We start from the raw sequence: 22,655 nt of genomic DNA on the forward strand, positions 1-22,655 counted from the left end.
AAAAAAAATCCCCTACAGAAACTCCCGAAGTGTAACCTCCCACCATCAACAGCAAAGCAAAGAAGTGGACCCTGCTGGGACCAGGTATTTTATTACACAGACTGATCATCGACAACTACTTCAAATTATCAAATTATCAAGCATTTCTCATGCTGTAAAAAGTGTTCTCACACCAGTTCATTATAGCTTGCTAAAACAAACCACACACTTCCTGTGTCTGTTTCACATGAAATATAAACAGATGTGCATATGAATGCCATGAATCTGTTGGACAAGACTTTTGTATTGGAAGCTTTCTGGTTTCCATTTGTAGTCTGTTTGTAGTCCAGGTATTGTTGGGGAAGCTACTTTGAAAGCATAGCTTTGCAAGATACCAGTTACTTCACACAGGAAGAAGTTCAGCTCCAGCAAAGCCACCCAAGGGAGAAAAAATGTTTGGTTAACTACCTGGAGGATGTAGTTTAAACTGTCATCTAACTAAACTACCATGAAAAGCGACAATGTACATGTGATGCTACACAAAATGCTACTCAATTTAATTTAATGCACACTTGTTCACAGGTTATACATATGCCAAAAAAATAAAATACTCCACTATTCATGGATAAGTGCAGGAATGTCAGCTTTGGTTTTGTAGACAGTGTCCATCAGTCAGGAACTAGAGTTCAGACAGGGGTACCGCACTAAGCAGGATCAGTCAGATGGGTAACTTCTAAAACAGCATGCAACAACTTCTCTGAACATTTTTGATAAATAGTAATAATCATTACTTCTGACTAACTGTGGCCAAAGGGTGTTCAGTTACAGTACAGAAACTAGGGTGAAAATAAAAAATTGTTCCGCTCTTGTTATGGCCCAAATGGCTTTTAGTGTCAGTAGCTAGCTAAGCTACACACAAAAAAGTAATTTAACTTCTTCTTGAACCATTATGGAAATAATTGAAACTCACAGCAAGCTACTGCAAAATAATTAAACTAATAGTTTAATTACATGTAGTCCACTACTCCCCAACACTGCCGAGTAGTATTGACCAATCATGTTTGGAGGGGCTTTGGTTGCCTGCAGATAAACAGTTGTTGTGGAGAGCAAAAGAGGTGGAATGCGTCAGCCAAAATGCAATCTCAGAACCCATTAGCTATCGTCTGACAATGGCTTGGCTTTATATTAGCATTCTGTGCATTCATACACAGATATCTGTTTATAGAGAATCATGACTCATATAACGTCTCAAGTTACTCATCGGACTGTAAGAGGAAGTCTTAGGAAGTCTGGATATCAGCTGACTACACCAGAACCCTCGAAATACTGGCTGTTGACTCGGGAGACATAATCATTAACTGACTGAAAGTGATGGGTTGTGAGATTACACATTAAAAGCCTTTCACCAGTTCAATAGACATAAATCCCTTCCCCTCACTAGAGTGCTTTTATTGGAGATAAAATCTCCATTCACCAGAATCTGGAGATTCTGGTGAATGGAACAGTGTTGTAATAGTGACTCAAAGTTATTTACCATGTTGAGTCAGTCATGTTGGCTACGTGCCCACTTACTCTAAATCCCATTCTGCAGATTTTTTAGTATGTCATCATTATAAGGCATGTTCAACACCAGCTTTCATACTTGTTTTTTTTTTCTTTTTGTGTGTCATCTCATGTATTCTTTCACAGCAGTGTGCTGTCTGTCTTTCTCTCTCCACCACAAACCACAATGCATGTGGACAGCTAGACATCTACAGCACAGCAACATCCTCATTTGTACCTGCTGTCTGTCTGTCTGTCTGTCTGTCTGTCTGTCTAGCAGCTCGCTGTAGCTGTCTGAACAATCGGAAATAATCCTCTGCCTTTTGAAAATGCTGGAGAGCTCTGTTCCCAAATGGTGAGTTCAGATTTTAATCCGGTTTATTTAAAATGTATTGACTTTACAGGATCATACAGTAAAGTCCCAGGCTCAGTGTGCTTCTTAAATATGAAGACTTTTATGGGAAATCCTGTCTGGCTATTATTAACATGGATCAGTGCGATTGATTACAGTGGAGACTGCACTCCTCTCAAACATTCGAGCTAATGTCTAATTAGCAAATGTACCGTGTGTGACTTTGTGGCTGTAATCTTTAATCGAGCATTAAACAAAAAACGTAAATGTCATTATAGCTGATAATAAATAATAATACCAACAAAATCTTTATTAATAGATAGATTCATTTGAACAGGTTTCCATACAGTGTCATCTCTGAATTTCTGAAGTGAAAACCAGAGGGGTTTTATTTGTTTGTTTGTTTGTTTGTGTATTTGTTTGTTTTTTGTTTGTATTTTGGTGATATAACTTTACTATTCATTTACTACATATATTCACTACATTCATGTTTCCCTTTTTTCATGTAATCACTGTTTTAAAAAGTGACAAAATCGAAATGCACTTCCAGACAAAGATAATCGTTTTCTCCTCAGTTATACACAAATATATGTTTTATCAAATGCTTTATCATCACTGACTCAGATAAACACATGATCACAAAGTAATTTCCCTTACATATACTGCATGCTTTAACTGCAACTTTTTCACAGTGACCTAATAGTGAACTTTTGCTAGGCTAACCACGCAGCTCATCTCATGTGAACCCTCACACAACATGCGGTGATTGAAAAAACTGTGTCTTTACACGTCCTCGCTAAAACATGCATAGCTTTGAATATCACATGAGAAAGACCACAGCAAATGCAATATATTTGAGCTAAATGTATATATTAATATCTATTATGTTTCTATTGACTGTTGGATTCCACATGCACATATTCCTGCATTATTCTGTGTGAGAGTCATTACAGTTTTAACAGATGTGGAACAGGAATAACTCACCTGTTTGCATACTGCAGACTATGTAAAACCAACTCTCTTTGTGTTTGCACCTCTGCTGAAAGACTCACCACAAACTCCTCAGAGCATAACCAACACACTAGCAACAGTCATGTGACAGGAACGTCAGGAGCATCTTGTTTTTGTGTCTTTTTTTTTTTTTTTTTTTTTTTAAATTCTTCTTCATTGTGAAACATTTCTATTGTAAACAAGTGAACAGGTGGTAATGCAGATTTTTCAGTCACTGCTCGTGACTTATGGCATTAAGTAGGCCAGTAAAGGCAGGGATGTGTGTCAAAATTTTAGAGACCCCCTCCAGTGAAAAGAGAGTTTTTAACCTTATTAACAAGTCCATGTGGTGCTTTTTATGCTCCAAGATTATGAGCAAAATACGCAGTTGAGGCCTTGTCTGAGAATATTGGCCTCAGAGCTGCAGTCCACTAATGACAGTCTCAAAAAACATGGACTCTGACTCCAGAGTCTCAAACGTTACAAACCTAAGGAACCAATCCCGTCTACTTTTGTGGTGAAGCTTTCATATTATCAGCATAATGCTGCAGCAAAACAAGGGGTGTCAGAGGAGAAGGCAGGTGTAGATACATGTCGGTATTTTGCAAGTTTCACTTTCCCTTCAGCTTGTCAGAGCTGATGATCGGGAGCAAGCTTTATCTAACATTATTATTATTTATTTATTTATTTTTTTGTCGTTTTTGTTAATAATCTGCCTTTTGTGCCAGAGAAACAAAGAAATCGTCATTATAAAGAAATTACTGAATTGTTTTAAAGTTATTAAGTTATTAATCCCTTCATTACTACCTTTGAATAAACACAAACATAATCATGCAAATTAATGAAAAACATATTTTTAAATAACTGCCCCAGAAGCCTTTTTACTTTTATAATACATCATCATTCCCTCTTTAATATCTTTTTCATATTGCTGTGAACACATCTACACATTTCTCCTTCAAACAACTACATTCAAGTGTCTTGCCAAAAACTACTATATAAAAGGTCACATTTGAACACCTCATTCACACATTATAATTTAATTTACCTTCACCCAATACTCATTTTTACTGTACAGAGCTTGAACGTATCATAATGTAAGGCAAGGCAACCTCAGTCAGATGTTGGTTCTGCTGACAGCTAATTTAACTAGCTCTCATCCTGTGGATGTCAATGTGAGTTTGTTGTTCACAGTGTAGCTTTATCAGGGATACGATACAGTGCGTCCACTTAGGTGTCAATAGTGATTTCACTGCCTCCTCAAAACACGTTTTCTAATGTCCCCTGGGCAACAGGACGACATTAGTTTACAGCCATGCTTTTTAAGCCTGTGCAAAATTAATGTGACACAATGCAAAGATATGGACCACTGCAACAGTGATTGTCATCTTATTTGCCAGTAAGCTGATGGCAGTCAACGAATTTTGGCCAAAACCGACATGTGGCCGATTAATTAGTGCACCTCTAATTACTAGCTGTTTAATAACAGTCCAGCCAAAGGCTCATATTATCTAATACCTTTTAGAAGCACATGTTGTGCGTTTGATGAGGAGAGTTGAAAGTGCGCAGGTTCGCCTGAGTCATGGGAGAGCGGCTGGGCAGTGGGGTTAAATGCATATTCATAAATCTGCACATACTAAATCTACTACATACTAGTATCTACATACTAAAACCCTGGATATGATATTTTGATGAACAGAGATAAGTTTCTACAGAAGTGCCAGGGGAGGAACTTTAAAACACAGGTTTGTGTCTTTTTAGTAGAAAAGTGTTTTGAGTATGATCTCCATCTGGAGCTAAATGCCCAGATGTCCAGTTGTCAATAATTTGGTTTTGGAGCTTCTCGGTTTTGTTCATTGATTGCTGTGTATGTCTATTGTCTTTAGTCTACAGAGATGCTTGTGGGGCATGTGGAGTATCACAGGCTATACATCAATAATTACAGTGTGTTGACATACATCACTCTCTTCTCTACAAATGCTGAAGTGCTGGCAATTAGCCCAGCGCAGCTCGTGTTTGTGGGTTGTTTCTGATGGATGCAGATCTTAATGGAGACTCCTTCCTTTGCTCTGAACAGTTAAACATGAATTACAGCTAATGAGGAACGCCCACACTACTGGTCAAGGAAGAGGCAAAGTGCTTCCTGGTTCCAATCCAATAATGGATAATAAAGTGCTTCTGATGTGCAGTGAAGAGGCATTAAAGATATCTTCTTTTTTTTTTTTTCTTGTTTTGGCAGTGAAAAGACTTCACAGACAAGAGCTAGACGATGGCTGTGTGTTATGATACTGTTCCTATTTGGAATTTTCTACATTTTAGAGCCCAGGGTGTCATGGTCCTCAGACTTTTGGATGCCACGCTCATGGTCAAGCCAATCTCACAACAATACAACATCTTCAGACAATAGTGTAAGTATATTTAGTGTCATCTTGAAACAAAAGCAGCTGGCTAAATGACTAAAGCAAAAGCCCCACACATAATGTTTTTCCCTGTTTATCTGATATGAAATGTCATCTTGACAAGTGATCAGCAGTAACACGTTTTCTTAATGCTGCCATTACAATAAATATGTGTTTAAGTCAAGCAGTACTTCCTTTTCACATCAGAATGTTTTAGATTAAGCTGACATGCTATTCCAACTATTTAGATTCAGCCAGTGAAATGAGATTTGTAATTAGCTAATTATGTGTAAATTCTAACACGTTGCTTTTTAGTGTAGTAACCTGCCAATACAGAAGATTTTCTCCTGTGTTAAGTGCAAAGTTGATGGAAAAGACACAGGTGGACATAATTCTGCTCCAGAACGTGTGAATTAGACACTGTTCTGGAATAAACATAGACTGTGTGATTTAATACCTAAACTAGCTTCATTTACTCCTCTGCTTGCACAGATCTCACCAGATGACCCTTCACTGCCTTCACTATCTTCATCACCTTCACCATACTTTGTGGCATACCCTCATCGGTACCGTTTCATATTGGACGAACCCCATCGATGTTGGCTGGAAAACCCATTTTTGGTTCTTATGATCCCAGTTGCGCCCCACAATCGAGAGGCCCGTGATGCAATCCGCAACACGTGGGGCAAAGAAACAGCCGTGCTGGGCCGAGTGATCAGCCACTACTTCCTCCTGGGACTGTCCAAAGAGGAAGATGGCACTGAAACCCTCAAGGAGCAAGTGAGTTGAGTCATTTCAAGTTAATGAGTTGTCGTTCTCTATCCCTTTCAACCCTTTAACCTTTCATCAATCAAAAAAAGAACATAAACAAGAGATAGGAAAAATATTCCAGGAGTTCATTGAGGGTAAATCCAAGCGCATTTCAGATCTTGGTGTTTACATAATGAATAAGCCAACATGAATGAGCTTCAGCAGATGCTTCAGAGAATGTAAAACTCACAACGTAATCAGAGCAGAGAAAAGAAAGAAGGGTAAAAATACCAGGTTATCGCTGCAGCCAAACAAAATGTACTTCAGAGAGCTATTGGGCTATGGGTAAGATTAAGAGCTGATTAAACTGGTTTCTGTTTGTGTTGTGGCATGAGGACAGTAATGAAGAATTATCATCTCTGCCCATAACATCGCTGCCCCCATACTTCCATGCATCCTTTATGTTTGCATAGATACAGCCAATAGATGCCACTAGAGGGCAGAGTTAAAAGTTGTAATGCAACAACAAACGAGGCCTTTAAACTGAGGCAGCATTCTAGATGTCAGTGATCTGTGCTGCCATTATCCAGCCTACATCCAGACATGTGGATGGAGAATTATTTTTACTGCATTACCGGTACGTTCCGTTCTGCCATTATTCAAATTTCTGCTTCCACGATCTCTGGTGATGCTGCTCCATTTTGTCTGTATCTTAAGCTTTCAGAAAAGGTGCACAGATACGATTACCTCAGCTGCAACCAAGCAACAGTAAACATCGTAGATCTTGAGGCTAATGTTCGCGACAGTGGCAGATTTTCCTATAGGTGACATAAGCGGCCACAGAGGGCCAACCCACCCCCAGCTGGCACTGAGCATTAGTATGATGTCAGAGAGATGTTGGACTCTCACGTCGCACAGATGTTAAATTTTGGTTAGGATGAAAATCTGATTGAAAATATTATAAATGTCTAACAATGCTAAAATTCCACGTTATGTGGATGTTAACATTATGATGTTACAGTGTAGAGTACATTGGATTTTGGTTACAACACAACTTAAAACCAGCAAAATATCCATGTCATCTATCTGTAGTATTCTACATGAAATTGATGTAGAATGAATGTTTGAGATTAGAAAAAGGAACATCTGTTTAGTTTTTATCTCAGGTGAGTGATGCAACCCGCTTTCAAAGTCGGTTAGGATTTTAAAACTCCTGTAGTCTAAGCTTGGCCTTTGTGACAGACTCACAGAGAATTATCACCCAACTTTGCTGTTTTCTTAAGCTACATGATCCTTGTTTTTTAGTGTTTTTAAGATTTGGTTTTGGTTTTACACCCAATGACTTTGGTTGAGTCTTGGCACTTTGATCAACCCTGTTTTTAGCAGCAGGAGGCAGCTGTTCTCAGCGAAAAAAATCTGATAGACCCACTGTACCTGCCCATTAGCCACAGACAGACAAAGTCAGCATCTAGATGGTGAACATTAACGAGCCAGATATTTCCATCTGGAGTTGGTGGAGACCAGACCTGAAGACTAGAGCTAAAAGGAGAAGGAATACTGACATTACATTCGCCACGTCACCAGAAACTCAATTTCAAATGAATGCAAATGTTGCTTTGTATATGCAGGATGTTGAAACAAGCAGGTGGTTGCTCTCTTGGATTCGCTTCCTGAGTGACCAAGCAATCAGTTCACTACTGCTTTAAACTCAGTCTCCTATCTCCCTCTCTGTAGGTGTTACAGGAAAGCCAGACACACCACGACATTCTCCAGGGTGACTTCTTGGACAGCTACAACAACCTCACCATTAAAACTATGCTCATGTTTGAATGGCTCAGCTCCCATTGCCCCAACACTGCCTACGCCATGAAGGTCGACTCGGACATATTCCTCAATGTCCACAACCTCGTCAACATGCTTTTGAAAGCCCCCCAACATCTCTACATGACAGGATTGGTGGTGAGGGGTGCTGCTGTTCTTAGAGACCATACTTCAAAGTGGTTTCTCCCGGTTTCTGCCTTCCCTCAGCGCATCTACCCACCGTATGCCCTGGGACTGGCCTATGTGTTCTCAATGGATTTACCCAAGAAGATACTGGAGGCATCTGCACATGTTAAAGCCGTTTATATTGAAGACGTGTACGTGGGGCTGTGTATGAGGCATTTGGGAATCGCACTGACAGATCCTCCTCGTGGTGCTTTGTTTAGGGCATCAATACCTCACTGGACGAACAGTTGTTACTGGACCTCTGTTATTACAACAATACTCCAGAACTCTAGGCAGCTTTCAGATGTTTGGAGAGTGTATCAGTCTATGAACCCTGTCTGTGCCCAGTGACTATTTTGAAGTTACACCCTGTAACCTTATAGCCCCCTTGCACAGTACAGCAGTTATAGCACCGCTCTGTTTCCATCATAGTTACTGCCTTCCTGACTTTTGATACCAAATCAAAAAAAGGTCATGAGACAGATGTGCATTTTGAAGCTGAGTAGAAAGCATTCATATCTTATCTTGCACAAGTGATTGGAAAGATTATATAGGACATTATTTTTTATTCTATTTTCAAAGCATCTTTAATGGCATGATGGAAAACAATCACTTGTCCAGACAGATATGATTAGCACATAGTGTGCATGACTAGCTTTCACCGCACAAACTTCACTCACAGGGGTAAGAGGCTGAGCTTACACTGCAGCTGCATAGCAGAGTGGATTGAAAAGCACACAACTGCACGCTTAAAATGGTTCATACAGGCTGCTGCAGAACAGCAGTTGCTGTTATTATAAATGTGGGGTAGTCTGAATAACCATGACATAAGTGAAATGTACTGTTAGTAATAGCAGAATATTCACCAGCAAACACATTTTTGTTGTACATGGTGGCACCTTTGGAACATCCTTGCATAGCTGAATATGATGTGAACAAGCATGATGTCATTATTTTAAACAAAAAGTAGTTTTCACACATGTTGGGCAATAAACTATTGTAGGGTTTTAACTTTAAGGGGTAGGGTTTGGACATTAAGGTTTTAACTAAAAACACTTATATGCTGCACACAGAGGATTTTTTGCAAGAATCTGGGGAGGAAGTGAGGTTGTGTTTTATTTAATGAGCGTGTTCTTGAATAATATGCCAAATATGACGGAATGTTCTGTGTATTTCTCTTTGAAATATTTTTAAGACATACAATATGGTGAATATATTTAACAGATGTGGTACGCAGTGGTCTGTATGCAAAAATATTTTTTGCAAGTAGGCTACATAAGCAGGTCGCAGGTCCTGTGACAGCTGGGTAGAGACAAATCCTAGTGCAAGGTTGGACTAAACCATTTTGCACTTTTAAGGGGTGAGAGGGGCCTCAAAGAGCTTCCACTGTTTTGTTGTTGTTGTTTTTGATAGAAACTTCATTTTTTGGAATTTTAATTTAGGTATCAAACTAATTATTTAGAAAAAAAATGCAAACAAAAACAAACTTTTGATTCAAGGCTTTTTGAGAGCCCCACGCCCACAGGGGTAATCAGTCCCACTTTTCTACAACAGTGGGTTTTTAGCTACTCCAGAGGCATGGCTCTAAGAATGGCAATGTCAGTCTGTTGATCGGTCAGCCCACCAATTTGGTCCAAACTAAAATACATCAACTACTGAATGGTTTACAATGAAATTACCAGTTGAAACTTGGCCAGGTGCCCTAGTTTAACCCTCTGTACTTTCACTGGTGGTTTCGGAGGTGGACAGTATTTCTGTCTCTTGCTCAAAAAGTTACAAAACTGTCTATTGATAGGTGCCACACAGTGATTTAGCGTTGGAAATAGTGGGTATATGGAAATCCTGGCGCTTTTGTAGTGGGTATAAGGCATATACCTGCATATCGCATAAACTACACCACTGATCACCTTCAGGTAATGTAATAATACAGAAAGCCCTATCTAGAGCCAGTGTTTGGTCTGTCCATTCTAGGCTCCTGTAGAAACATGCCAATGCAACTTGGCAGGCTTTGTGACGGAGAACCCACTCCCCATTTAGATATTAAGGGTTCCTTTAACAGTAATGAAAAACAGTTCTTAATTTCAGGTGAATGTACACAAATGAAGACATAATTATGAATATTATATTTAATTTCTACCAGTAGATCCTCTTAAATCCTTCACACTGGTCCTTTAACTAGAATCATCATCAGCAGGTTAGAAAAGTAAAATACTGTGTATTATGGTGCAATGAAAGGAAAAGGAAAATATAAAAGTTAAATTTGTTAGCTATTAAAGGTAGGATAGTTTGGGGGGGGGGGGTTGTACTGTAAAAACATGGTAACAAAGCTGACCCTGTCCAGCCTTAACTAGACAGTACAGCTGAGTCACAGGGCATTATCTGTGAAGCACGTCTGTTTTCCAGAGTTACAAACCTCAGGGAATCTTCTGGAAACCATTCATCTACATTTAGGTTTCAGCTGCAGGGTTAGAGATTAATCTGTCTATGAAATCTCAAATGTTATTAAGTTCACAGCAATCCTTTAAGCCTGTTGCCAATGAAAGTTCTCAAAAAGGGAATCAGTCAACACAACAACAGCACTTTGCTACACTCGGATAAATAAGCCGATGAATAATATGAAAATACAATATACCTGTCGGTTTATGTTGGATTTTGAATTTGACAGTGGATATGTTTATTTATGATGACTTTTCATGATGTAATTATTTAATTTCTGATGCATATTTAAATATATTTTTACTTTGTAATAAATTTCTGGTGAGTTTATTTTATACAATGCTACTTAATCCTATCACCTGTTCATGAAATACATTTTCCTCTTTTTAAAAACAGTGTTGACTCCTTCAGACTGATTTCTCTCAGCTTCCACATCTTGGTCTTCTATTTTCTCTTTTTCTCTGCTTTATCAGCCATTATCAATAGAAACTGAAGCACTGACTGATACAACAGTGGGCAGTTTATACTTCCGATTTAAAACTGTGACAAAGATCTGTTCTTCTCAAGAATAGCTCAAAAGGCAGAAATAACATTGAAATGCAGTGTTCCCTTATCAGAACACCAGGAGACAATCAGATATGGTGTCTGAAGAATTCAGAAACAAATTTCATGTTTATGTGCAAATCTCTTCTGATTCGACCTGGGGCCTGTATCACGAAGCGAGATCAACCTTTCCTGGGTTACCCAGACCTATCCTGGGTTGACTAACCCTAACAATGGCAATCAGGATAATCGGACGCTGGATGTCAACTCGGTAACTCAACCTAGAGTTGCTTTATCAAGAGCCGTGAACGCGCACGCAGCGGACCAATCACAATCATGAGAGAAGCGCAGCGTCACTGAGCGTCACTGAGCGTCCTCACAGAGCGCCGTATGTGAGGGGAAAAAAGTATTTCTCATGTGAGGATCAGAGATTAATTCTTCTAAAATATGAGGAGGAGAAAAGCAACATTAGAGAAAAGGCCAACACCGTGGCAGCTGCAGGAGGAGGAAACATGCGTGGCAACGCATAACGGGATGAATAATGTTTAGTTTTAGTTTAGATTAGTTTATTTGCGCATAATGTTAAAAACACACAGTATAACATTTACAAGATTAAAAAAAGAAAAGTGCCGGAGAGGTTAGAAGCCACTAAAAGCTTATCAAAGAAATTCCCCTGTCAAAACATCAATGAAATCACATAATAGAGAAGAAAAAAAACGGGTAAGGAAAGAAGAAATAGAGGAGGAGAGAGGGAAAAATCAAGACAACACAAGGTAGCAAATAAAATGATGTGTAGGTTAAATGACTCATCACTGGTTCAAGTAGCTACAGTACCTGTACCTGTACATCTGACACTGATCACACCCTTGAATCCCATGAAATCAATGCTGCGCAGATGAATTGCGTGTATTACAATTATCGTCTAACATCATTGCGTCTATTAAATTGGTCTTCTTTGTCATAACGTTATATATGCTACAATAAAGCTTAAAGCTGACGCCACAATTAAATCATAAACACCAAATTGATAGTCTGAATAAAATCATCCTGATATTGAGCTGTGTTAGAAATTAACAGCTGCACCACAATAGTCTCCCTCTTTAAAAAACAAAAAGGAAAATCCCTCAAACACCATGAAGTGTAGACATGATAGGCTACTTTCCACATTTCCAGCAGCAAAGCTATCAGTTAGGCCCATTATCTTTAACAGGGATCATTTCCTCTAACAAAAGAAAATGTTGGCACTAATATATTAAGTGTCCGCAAATGATCAGTTTCTTTCTTATGAAGGGGTGAGATGAAATTTCGACTTCTTTCCACTCCTTTTTGAACAATCTTTTCATTGTCTGTTGTTGTTGCTTTCTTTTCTTTTTTAATGTTCAAAATAAACTTTCAAATCAAAATCAATCAAATCAGTTAAACTTCCCGTCATGACTGGGCTGCATTTCTGTCAGCGAGTCATTTTTTCCCGAACAGCTGATTGGCCAGTGGGTGGTGCTTTTTATAGGATCAGATTCAACCCTGAACTTACCCTGCTCCAGAGTAAGTTACCATGGTGATCTACCCCGATAAGAACTGAACCGGCTTCGTGAGACCAAAAACCCAGGGTTAACCCTGAAGTTACCTCGCTAAGACATTAACCCTGCTTCGTGATACAGGCCCCCGGTTATAAAAGCAGTAGTTTGTAGGACAGACAGACTAATGCACGTACAGGAAGAAAGAATACCTCGACTCACACATTTCTATCAAAGCCACTTCCTGAAATGACTGACTTCACAGAGGTCTTAAAGCAGCCCTGTCTCACACCTCTGTGTTTTTTTTCTAAGTAATGTCAGACATCATTTAAATGTCACGCAAACATGAGCAACAGCGCTCTCCTGTGGTCAGCAGGCAGATAAAAAAAAAGAACACGAGTGTTGAGTGGTACAAAATGAGAGAATATGAGTGAGTCATTTTGAACACTGTCAAATAAAGGGAGAAGTTGATGATTAAGTTTTGATGATTAAGTTTTAATGACTTCCACTAACAACATCACTTAACATGTAGCAGGGTACACACTGTTTAGTTTTGATCAACAGTTGTGGGATAAAATCTTGCATCAACGTGTGGATGCTGTTACTGTGGCTACCAAATACTGTCTACATCTTGGATAATTAGGTATTACATCCTGCATCACCTTTCTTGACAGTGATGCTAAATATTAATGATGCTAATTAAATGTTACTACATACTAAAATCACCAGCATCTGTGTTCAGGTCATGACCATTCTGCTTCTGTTATGGACAAGTAAATAACTCAATAACTACATCCTGAATAAGTATCCTGCCACATGGTGTGTGAGTGTGTGTTTTTTTTTTTAATGTCAACACATTCCTGTGCCTATAAGAGTTTAAAAACCCCTGTCTGAGGCTCCTTCATGAGAAAAAGACAGATTAAGAGACACTGAGGGAGACAGACACAGATAAAGAAATGTGCTCAAATGTAATCTGATGTGAAGACACGTTTCTGTAGCAGCTAACTTCTTCGACAGGTCCAAGGTTAAACTGTGCTGCTTCTCGGGTGACCTCTGCCAACCCAACCTTTGCCTCCACACACTCACGATGCCTGCAACAAGCTCAACTTGGTTTTCTCCAGAGCCTGTTCTGCTGTTCTACTTCACCCCTTTGACCCACGTCTCTGACCACTGGTGGTCTTAGGCTGGGGAAGGGGGGTCACTGCTAAGGTCTGATTTTCGACACTCACACCTGAACCAGCACATCGACATGCAGTACTGCTCCCACATATATGACCAGTTCTGCAACCTGACTCATTCCACGCTACAGGATCTGCAGCCTGACCTGAAAATGCAGATCTATGATAACCATACGCTGTTCTAGCAATTACAGTAGGCCGCTCATTGTGAGTGACCATTTTAGGATGTTTCATACATGTGAAACTAAGATATTATATTTTAAAAAGGAAATACAATTTCAGCATCTCAGTGCGAATCTCATCGGACATCCGGAGGGAGCTTGGAGTAGAGCCGCTGCTCCTTCGCATCAAAAGCGGTCAGTTGAGGTGACTCGGGCAACTGATCAGGATGCCTCCTGGTCGCCTCCCGCTGGAGGTGTTCCGGGCACATCCTACTGGTAGGAGGCCCCAGGGCAGACCCAGAACACACTGGAGGGATTACATATCTTATCTGGCCTGGGAACACCTTGGGGTCCCCTAAGAGGAGCTGGAAAGCGTTGCTGGGGAGAGGGATGTCTGGGGTGCTTTGCTTGGCCTGCTGCCCCTGCAACACGGCCCTGGATAAGTGGATGAAAATGGATGGATGGATGGAAATACAATTTAAATAAATAAAGAGAATAAGCAAAAAATATTAATTGAGCAGCACATCTTCACAGTTAACGTCCCTGTTAGTAACTCACCTGACTGAAGCGGCTCTCATAATTCAGGTGGCGCAGAAGACAGAAGCGACACACAAAGGCAGCAGTCAGAGGATTAAAACATCAAAACATTACATCAAATTATTATCATTTTCATTTTATTTCAATATATTTATTATCTAGGGTGGAGCTGTCAGTCGAGCAATCACCGTTGAACTTGTGTAAATTTAAGCCTTAGTAAAACATAATAGGTAAATTATAAAAAAAGTTACTCCCCATACAGTGGTCAGGAATGTTGCAATTAGCTACAGAGATGAAAACTGTTTCTGTACCAGGCTGTAAACATGTTTATTTCTGCTATAACACTGGGCATTTTAACATGGTTGTCTATGGGGATTGACTGGCTGTTGGAGCCAGCCTCAAGTGACTATTCAATAAACTGCAGTTTTTGGCACTTCTGGGTTGGCTTCCCCTCGGAGGTTGCCGCTTGGTACATGAATTCACCTGACCTGATGCAGGACTCTACACTATGTCTTTTAAGGTGGCCTTAAAATTGATAGATTGATAACTGTGTGATCAAAAAGGGCACCAGCTCCATGCAGCTGGTGCCCTTTTTGTTTTTATGCCTCTACCCCTCAGACAGCCTGAGCCCACTACTGTCTCTGACCATTTGTGTCTTTTACAACCACTCTCTTTACAAATCACCTCTCAGACAGTTGGGTCTGAGTGTCTGGTCAAGGAGGACAGAGCTCCCAGATTTGACAATTTTTTGTAGGGATGGGCCTTTTGATCTGAAAATAAGCTCCAGTTAGCCACACAAATGCTAACTGCAGCTCAGTGTTTTCATCCACAATAAAATGGGTAATTTTGCGATTGATTGCAAATCTAGCAAGAGTCAAACAGCCCAGTATGCTGGATTTAAGGTGTGAAGCCAGGCCATTTTGGTTATCTGGTGTCAGAGACTTTTTCCATCTGATCTCCACTTTCCACTGACATCTCAGCTACTACTTTAAATCATGACTTTTCAAAATACTTATTGACAAGTGTGGTGTGGAGTTGCTGATTTCAGTATAGGCATCTGTTTTGAGGTGAATGCTGATAAAAACTGTATCTTCCTGGATAACAGTGCACCACCGTGGGTCACTGAGTGGTTTGAATCATGCAGTTCAGATCTGAACTCAGCTGAACCTTTTTAAAAACTCTTGCAACAGGGTGTAAAGACAGGTCTCTCCTCCACCACCCTCTGAACACCTAATGAGCTGTAATATGTGTTGGAAGAATGCTGTTCTTCTCCCCAGAGTTCTCCTTGGAGAATCTGGTGCACTGAAGCTGTTCTGTGGGCTTGTGGTGTTCCAACAACCTTATTACATTACAACACTTAATGCTGCTTTTTCTTTTCATTTGCCTTCCATGTCACGTAAATATAATTAGCTGCTGACGAGCTGGCAATTTTTCTAACCTGCATAAATGCTCTCTTTCAACAACACTTTACTTCACATTCACACTTGGAGGCCGTCCAGCACACAGTTTTATCTGTTGGCTACTGAGCAGCCTCAACGGAGCAATTGGGGGTTGAAAGCATTAACTGCACACTTCAGCTGTTATATTATGTTATGTTAAGTAATGTAAAGTAAAGTAATTCTTTTCATTGGCCAGCTGGTCTCAAGCCTGTTTTAAACACTATAAAAATATAAGGGTGTCTTCAATGATCCCCTCAAGTCTGAATGTTTTGCACTGTGGTCTCTTACTGTAGCTGCACTGAAGTGGCTTTAAATATAAGTTTTCCTTATTTGCAATGTTTTTTCCTTGTCCAATCAGATGTAGATACAAAATAAGTCTTGTTGACAACTAACTCTCAGGTGATCTGACACTGTTGTATTCAAAGTCTGGGGAACCTGCTTTTACTTTTTATGTTCCTAGTCTCAGGATCAGCCTTCCAGAGGATCTTAGATCAGTTAGATGAGTCTCTTGGCGAAGTTTTGTTTTTATTTTTAAGTTACTTTTCTTGTTGTTGTTGCTGTCTTGTCTCCTGTTAAACAAACAGTTGAATAGTTTGCGACTTCTTTATGTGTTCTTATTATGAAATGGTCCTCTTAAAGGTCCAGTGTTTAGGATTTAGTAGCATCCACCCACAGCAGCAGTGAAGGAGAACTGACGCAAAAATGCAAACGTCCCTAGAGCCATTCTTTGGTTTGTCTGTTCTGGGCTAGGAACAGCATGGCAGACTCCGTGGAAGAGGACCCGCTCTGTACGGAGATATAAACAACCCATTCTAAGGTAACAAAAACACAACAATTGTTAGTTTCAGATGATTATGAATATTACATTCTGTTTCTGCCAAGAGATGCCCCTAAATCCTACACACTGCGTCCGATCGTAACCGAATCACAGCAGGGTGAATACACAAAATACTTTTCACTTTCATTACCATTAGAGATAAAAATCATTTGGCCTTGCCAGAATAAATGCCATAACTCTTAAAATCTAGTAGATAGAAGCAAAGTTCAATAGTGATAAATCAGAGCCAGCTGTAGAGATAAGACTGACTCCCTATCACAATACTCTTACTCACATCCAAATGTGAACTGAATGCGTCAACGAATTTCATTAGAGATATTCATTTGGACTCAAGTAAAAACAGTGAAATGTGAACATATATATATATATATATATATATATATAGGGTTTTTTTTTTTTCGTAAAAACTGTATGCAGCTTCAGCTAGGTATAAATATATGCAGACATATGTGTCCATGGTTGTGCTTGCAGATCTTCTAGTTACATTTTTTCTTTGTATATGAGCTATTCTGTAGGTTAGAATAGAGAACAGAGTTACGTAAGTTAGCCTTGTCCTGCATTATAAGAAATCCCCTTCTCTTTGATTCTGAAGAACTGACATAGACATCTGATGCTCTTATCACTGCTGCATACATGTTTATTCCTGCATCTATTTGTGTGTGCGTGTGTGCATGCATGAATGCGAGTGCCTTCAGGAAATGATTTAGATAAGTGGAATGTCAGCTTCTTCAGAATACTTTATATCTCTGCAAATACACAGACACACACGGAAAGAAAGAAATGATGGTGAAACGGAGACAGACAGACAAACGGCCTCTATCACTCTGGAATTTTCTTATTCAATTGTTTCTCAGAATGTTGTCTTGTTTAGGTTGGATACAAATCCAGAAGTGTGTGTGTGTGTGTGTGTGTGTGTGTGTGTGTGTGTGTGTGTGTGTGTGTGTAGGCAGCTGACCCTGGTGTGAACAGGGCCACTGTGTGAGACCACAGAGAGACCATTCTTCACTGAGACACAAACACACTCTCACACACACATATACACACTACACACTCACAGCTATCCTCACTCCCCCCTCGTTCACTCTTAATTCGTCACATTCACTTACTCACACAAACACACATACAGAGGGTGCAAGAGAGTCACTTGCCATCGCTTCTCATTCTCTTATATTCACACGAACACACACACACACACACACACACACACACATACTCAACTCTAGCATAGCCTTGCTCTTTCTGTTTCTCCCTGACACACACGCTCACACGCACGCTCACACACAGTGACTATGTCCCACCACATAATGACCCTTATTTCACCAAGCTGACTGTGACTCACTGGTTCGTTCAGGAGACTGGAATGCCAGGCTTTTATCTCTTATATTTCTCTTATATTTTACACTTTCAAAAAATACGGACATATGTATACTACAAAAAATACTGCAGTGAAAAAAACGTTCAAACTAAACTTTTAATTTGAAGTCAGGTATTTTAGTTGTGTTACAAGGGTAATATATACTAAAATATTGTCACATAACCACGTTTGTCCATCTTTAATATCTGCTAGGCCCCTTCCTGCAAGCACGTAATTTGTAATGTGAGTAAAGTGTGTGAGAAGGTGTTGCCATGTGAGGTAAAATATGACAATTATTTTTCTAATGACATATTTTTACTTTTAAATCTTAAAGTTCTAGGTGGTGTTCTACAATCAACTGTGGACATTCATATGTTACTGAACAGTCTACATCACCTCGGCTGAATTTCATTAAGAAAGAAAATTGTGTATTGCTAATATTGACTAATGTTTTCTTACATTGAATATCATCTATGTGGTGCTTTCTGACAAATTTTGACAGCAGCAAAGGGGGGCACATCACTTGAGGCTGGTATAACATGACTGTGTGATTGGATTATTTCTAGGGTTTTGTAGTACTATCACCATTAAATGTGCTGATAGTCTTAAAGCAGTGTGCAGGAAGTTTTAAAGCCTGGAGTTTGGCATTTTGGCTGTCGCTATCTTAGTTTTTAGAGCCCGAAGTGACCATACTTGAAGGAGGGGGTGGAGCTGGGAAGGAATGAGGGATTAATCTGACTCATGGACTATAGTAACACCTCACAGACAGCCTATCACACAACTCTGAGTGTGTTTTGAAGTCAGCCTCAAGTGGTCATTGGTGCTTGTGTCCAGATAGCATCTGGGAGCCAATTGCACCCAATGTTGAGAGAGCGTACGCAGCCACATGCAGCTGCCAAAACAAACAAAAAAAAAAAAGCCACACCATGCGTCTTTTTTCAGGATGCTCCCACTTTTTTTGCGGCCTTTTCAGAAAGGCGCTGGTGATGTCATTGGTTATTGTGGACTCTGTGTTCAACCCTCTGTTAATGTAGCATTACATTGGCTACCTAGCTAATGTTAGTGTAAAGATATTGTTGTCATAGTAACAAAAGCACATAAAGCACGTCACTTAAAATAGCGCTGGGATGAAGCGCTCCGCAGTGCCCTACCACAGCTTTACTGTTGAAGAAAAACATTATGTGGACACACGCTTTTAGAGGAAATGCAGATTTTGGCACTTCCATGTTGGCTTTATTTTTCAGTCCTGGAGGCTGCAGCTTGAGCACGCTGTGTTAACCACCATGTTTTACAGTAACCTAGAATGGACAAACAACACACTGACTCTGGAGAGAGGCGTTTTCGTTTTAACATTACCTAAAGGCCACCATAGGCTCTCCTATAGGCTTTGAAAAGGGTGAGGGGAGGGGTATTTAACCACTTGCAATCTGCAACCTCACCAGCAGATGCCACTAAATCCCACACACTGCTCCTTTAAGTTACACAAGACAGCTAAAAATTATCTTAGTGAGCTAACACAAGCAACTGCAAAATCCCTCTCTTAAGACCAAACTGTACAGCATGTAAGTTTTTGTCGCCCATGATAACACAGTATGAAGTAATTAGTTATGGATAAAAAAATGTGCAAGTCATGAAGGTTGTGGTCACTTATGTGTAATTGGCAGGGTAATCAGCTTATTTAGCTAACGGTACCAGAGCACAGTGGTGATGAGCACTGTGTGATGAGCAATGTTTCTAGAAGCTGTCATGCAGAAATAAAGCTGTTAGTGACATGCGTTGGGCTAATTAGCCAGCACATGAGTTTGGTCAACAATGTAGGGGTGTGGCTACTTACTGGAGAATCTATGTTGAGTTTGGAAAAGCATCTTTATTCTGTCAATCCCTGCTAGCAAGCCCCACTTCCACCTGCACAAAGTTTGGAAAGCCTAGCATAAACTAAGCTCACATGCTGGCCTCCACACTGCCAAGGCTGAAGACATCACACACTGATACACTGCAGGGCACTTCACTTTCTTGCCACATTCATTGCTTCCTGTGCTGTCCTAGCAAAAAAGAAAAAAAAACCCCACTGTCAATCATTTATTTTTATTGTGGTTACAATGAGACTCAAATCTGTTTTTTACACAGCAGACTTTTGTCATAACAAGAAAAGCACAAGTGTAAGCAATCACATTAACAAGTAAATCAACATGCTCAATATGACCCTGAAAGTAGGACACATAAATTGAATCCATCATTTTTATTCTACCACGTTACAATGTATGCTGTTCTTCCACAGCTTAAAACCTCCTCTACTCAGTAAACTTTGATTTTCTCCACATTGCATGTTGAAAAAAGTTCAACACTAAGATTTAATAATTGAAAATAGCCTGCCTCAAAACGAGATTTAAACAGTGGTCAAACATCAAGGCATGGGCAGATTATGAGACGAATGAACACCTGGGCACAGATATGCAAAAGGCCCCACCACCTTTCCTGCATAGGAGCAGGACATTCAGACTTTGTGATGGTTTTCCTTTATTTTTCTGGTGATTTACTGTCTCCTTAGGGCTATTTTGTGTCTCTTTGGGGTAATTCTGTCTTTTCTTGGTTGATTTGTGTCTCTTTGTGGTTGTTTTTCCTGTTTCTGTAGTTGGGTCTCTTTGCAGTTTCTTTGCATCTCCTTGTGGTCATTTTGACCCTCTTACTGCTAGGTATGTTTGGCGGGTGAAGCCCAGGGGGCCACTGATGCTTTGGGCCCTTGGGTCTGCGTCCTGTTGGCAATCCATCTACAGTATAGACCTACCATCTATCAATTCAGTAATCCATCCATGCATTACACAGACACTGCAGCAGCAATGAGACAAGCACCTGCAAAATGCCCAGAGAAGGATGTGGGTAAACTAAGGAGAATTATGTAAGGGCAGTGTGTTCACTGTAGTCACTGTAAGAGTGTGTACTGATGTGTGCACATTTTTTTCAGAAAAGTTTAGTAATAATTTATCAAATATTCACTTTCCTTTGTTGTTAATTTACTTATAACTTATTGTCAAACTACATTTACAGGGGAAAGTGACGACAAACACCGTGAGAGCACCGTGAAGACTGACGCCACAAAAACACACACTCGCGCGCACGAACACGGAGATACACGTGGAGAGACTGTGTTATGTTACTACATTTGTTTAATTATTTTCAACGAGCTGCATATGGACAGTATAACCAGGGGGTTAGAGAAACAAAACTTCCTCCTTGTCGTTTTCTGGGGTTTGCTGGATGTCAAGTTATGTGAGTGGCTTCGAGAGAAAAAAAATCACTTCCCAGGAGCAAAACTCTCAATGTCAAGTGAAACAACGTACATGCGACCACACAGTTTCTAATTCCACAATTAAACATACATTTTGTAAGTGTATTATTTAGGCCTAGACAGAATTAAAAACAAACAAATAAATAAATAAACAACGTAAGAAAAACCCTTACCTAACGGAAAGGAAGTAAAAAAGCATAGCAACTTCAAAACACGCATAGTGAATTTAGATATTTTTAGATACATTTAGACAGTCAAACCTGCCGTCGTATGTTGTTTTAATCACTGTTAGTTTTTTGACAATTCCTGTGTAATCTGGTCTCTTCAATGAAATAGAAATACAACCACAAATCTGTAAGATTTTACAGGTCCGGTTGTAAAGGCCATTATTTTGAAAAGGTACATCCGGAAGTGGCGTGTTTGACGCTATCTAGCTTGACGCTGCTAGCCAAACTTCAGAATGAACCCGACAAGAGACAAACCCGTTAGTTTGTAGAGGAGAAACTGTAACCGTCCATGTCTTGTCCACAAATATCAACCCGCTGACACAGTTACTGACAGCAATGTCGAGAGAAAACACCACTCGAAGTTTGGACAGCATAGACCTCGCTGCTCTGAGAGTAAGTAGAAAAGTGTTGTCTTGCTTTTAATGAAATGTTTGAGTAAACATTGGAGGATGTGGTGGGTGTTGCTCCAAACTTAACGGTTACGGTAGTTTCAAGTAACAACCAAACTTGAGCAGTTTGTTTTCTGCCGTCGAACCGTCGGCTCTCGCTTTATGTACTTTTTAACAAACATTTATCGTTTTCTGACTCGGTGTGTCTTGTGTAGAGAGCCTTATACCATTAACATTATGCTTTCTGCCTGTACTGTGCTCTGTTTGGTGTTACTTTACAAGCTACAGTGTTTACACTCAGGCTTCTCCTTTGGCTGCCCAGCTGAACAGTTGACATGCAACAAGTGAAAGTCCACTTGGGTTGACTTTATGTATTTATTGACAGAAAACCTAGAAACATGCATTCTAGTTAGTGGCACATTCTTGTTTTAACTATATTCCCATGATTCTCATACTTAATAGCTAAATTATAAGTTCATACTAGTTGGTGGAAATGTCTTTGTCTGCTCTTGTTGGTCATTAATACAATAGTTCTGTAACACTCTTATAATGTCAGTATCTTTGAAGGAGTGTGTTTGCTGTCATGTAAAGTGATTTAAGTTGATAGAATCTTTAAGTAATAATACAGTCAGTAAAGCCGGGACCTGTAAATTGACATTTTCAATTATTTCAAGCTGTACTTTAATTCCTTGCAGCTCACAATGTTATCCACATTTGCAGTCCCACTTCCTCAGTCTCCATCCTAGCATAACACT

General features: G+C 39.8%; 2 protein-coding genes across 4 annotated transcripts in view; both read left to right on the plus strand.

Moving 5' to 3' along the window:
• Positions 1-1,774: 1,774 nt before the first annotated feature.
• Positions 1,775-8,349, plus strand: LOC125895049 (beta-1,3-galactosyltransferase 2-like). The gene is made up of 4 exons (XM_049586818.1): positions 1,775-1,876; positions 5,103-5,271; positions 5,755-6,042; positions 7,747-8,349. The coding sequence occupies exons 1-4, from the start codon at positions 1,851-1,853 to the stop codon at positions 8,347-8,349; spliced, it is 1,086 nt and encodes a 361-aa protein (XP_049442775.1). The 5' UTR covers positions 1,775-1,850.
• A 13,368-nt stretch (positions 8,350-21,717) lies between these two features.
• Positions 21,718-22,655, plus strand: part of si:zfos-2326c3.2 (misshapen-like kinase 1) — an 84,619-nt gene continuing 83,681 nt past the window's right edge. For 2 of the 3 annotated variants that reach the window (XM_049585195.1, XM_049585197.1), the window contains exon 1: positions 21,719-21,904. In XM_049585195.1, the coding sequence (XP_049441152.1) occupies positions 21,848-21,904 (57 nt within the window). In that variant the 5' untranslated portion in view covers positions 21,719-21,847. Of the gene's footprint in view, positions 21,905-22,655 lie in introns of all 3 variants that reach the window. The other variant, XM_049585196.1, reaches the window with a different exon arrangement.

Source organism: Epinephelus fuscoguttatus, linkage group LG9, assembly GCF_011397635.1.
Source record: "Epinephelus fuscoguttatus linkage group LG9, E.fuscoguttatus.final_Chr_v1".
Classification (NCBI taxonomy): Eukaryota; Metazoa; Chordata; class Actinopteri; order Perciformes; family Serranidae; genus Epinephelus; species Epinephelus fuscoguttatus.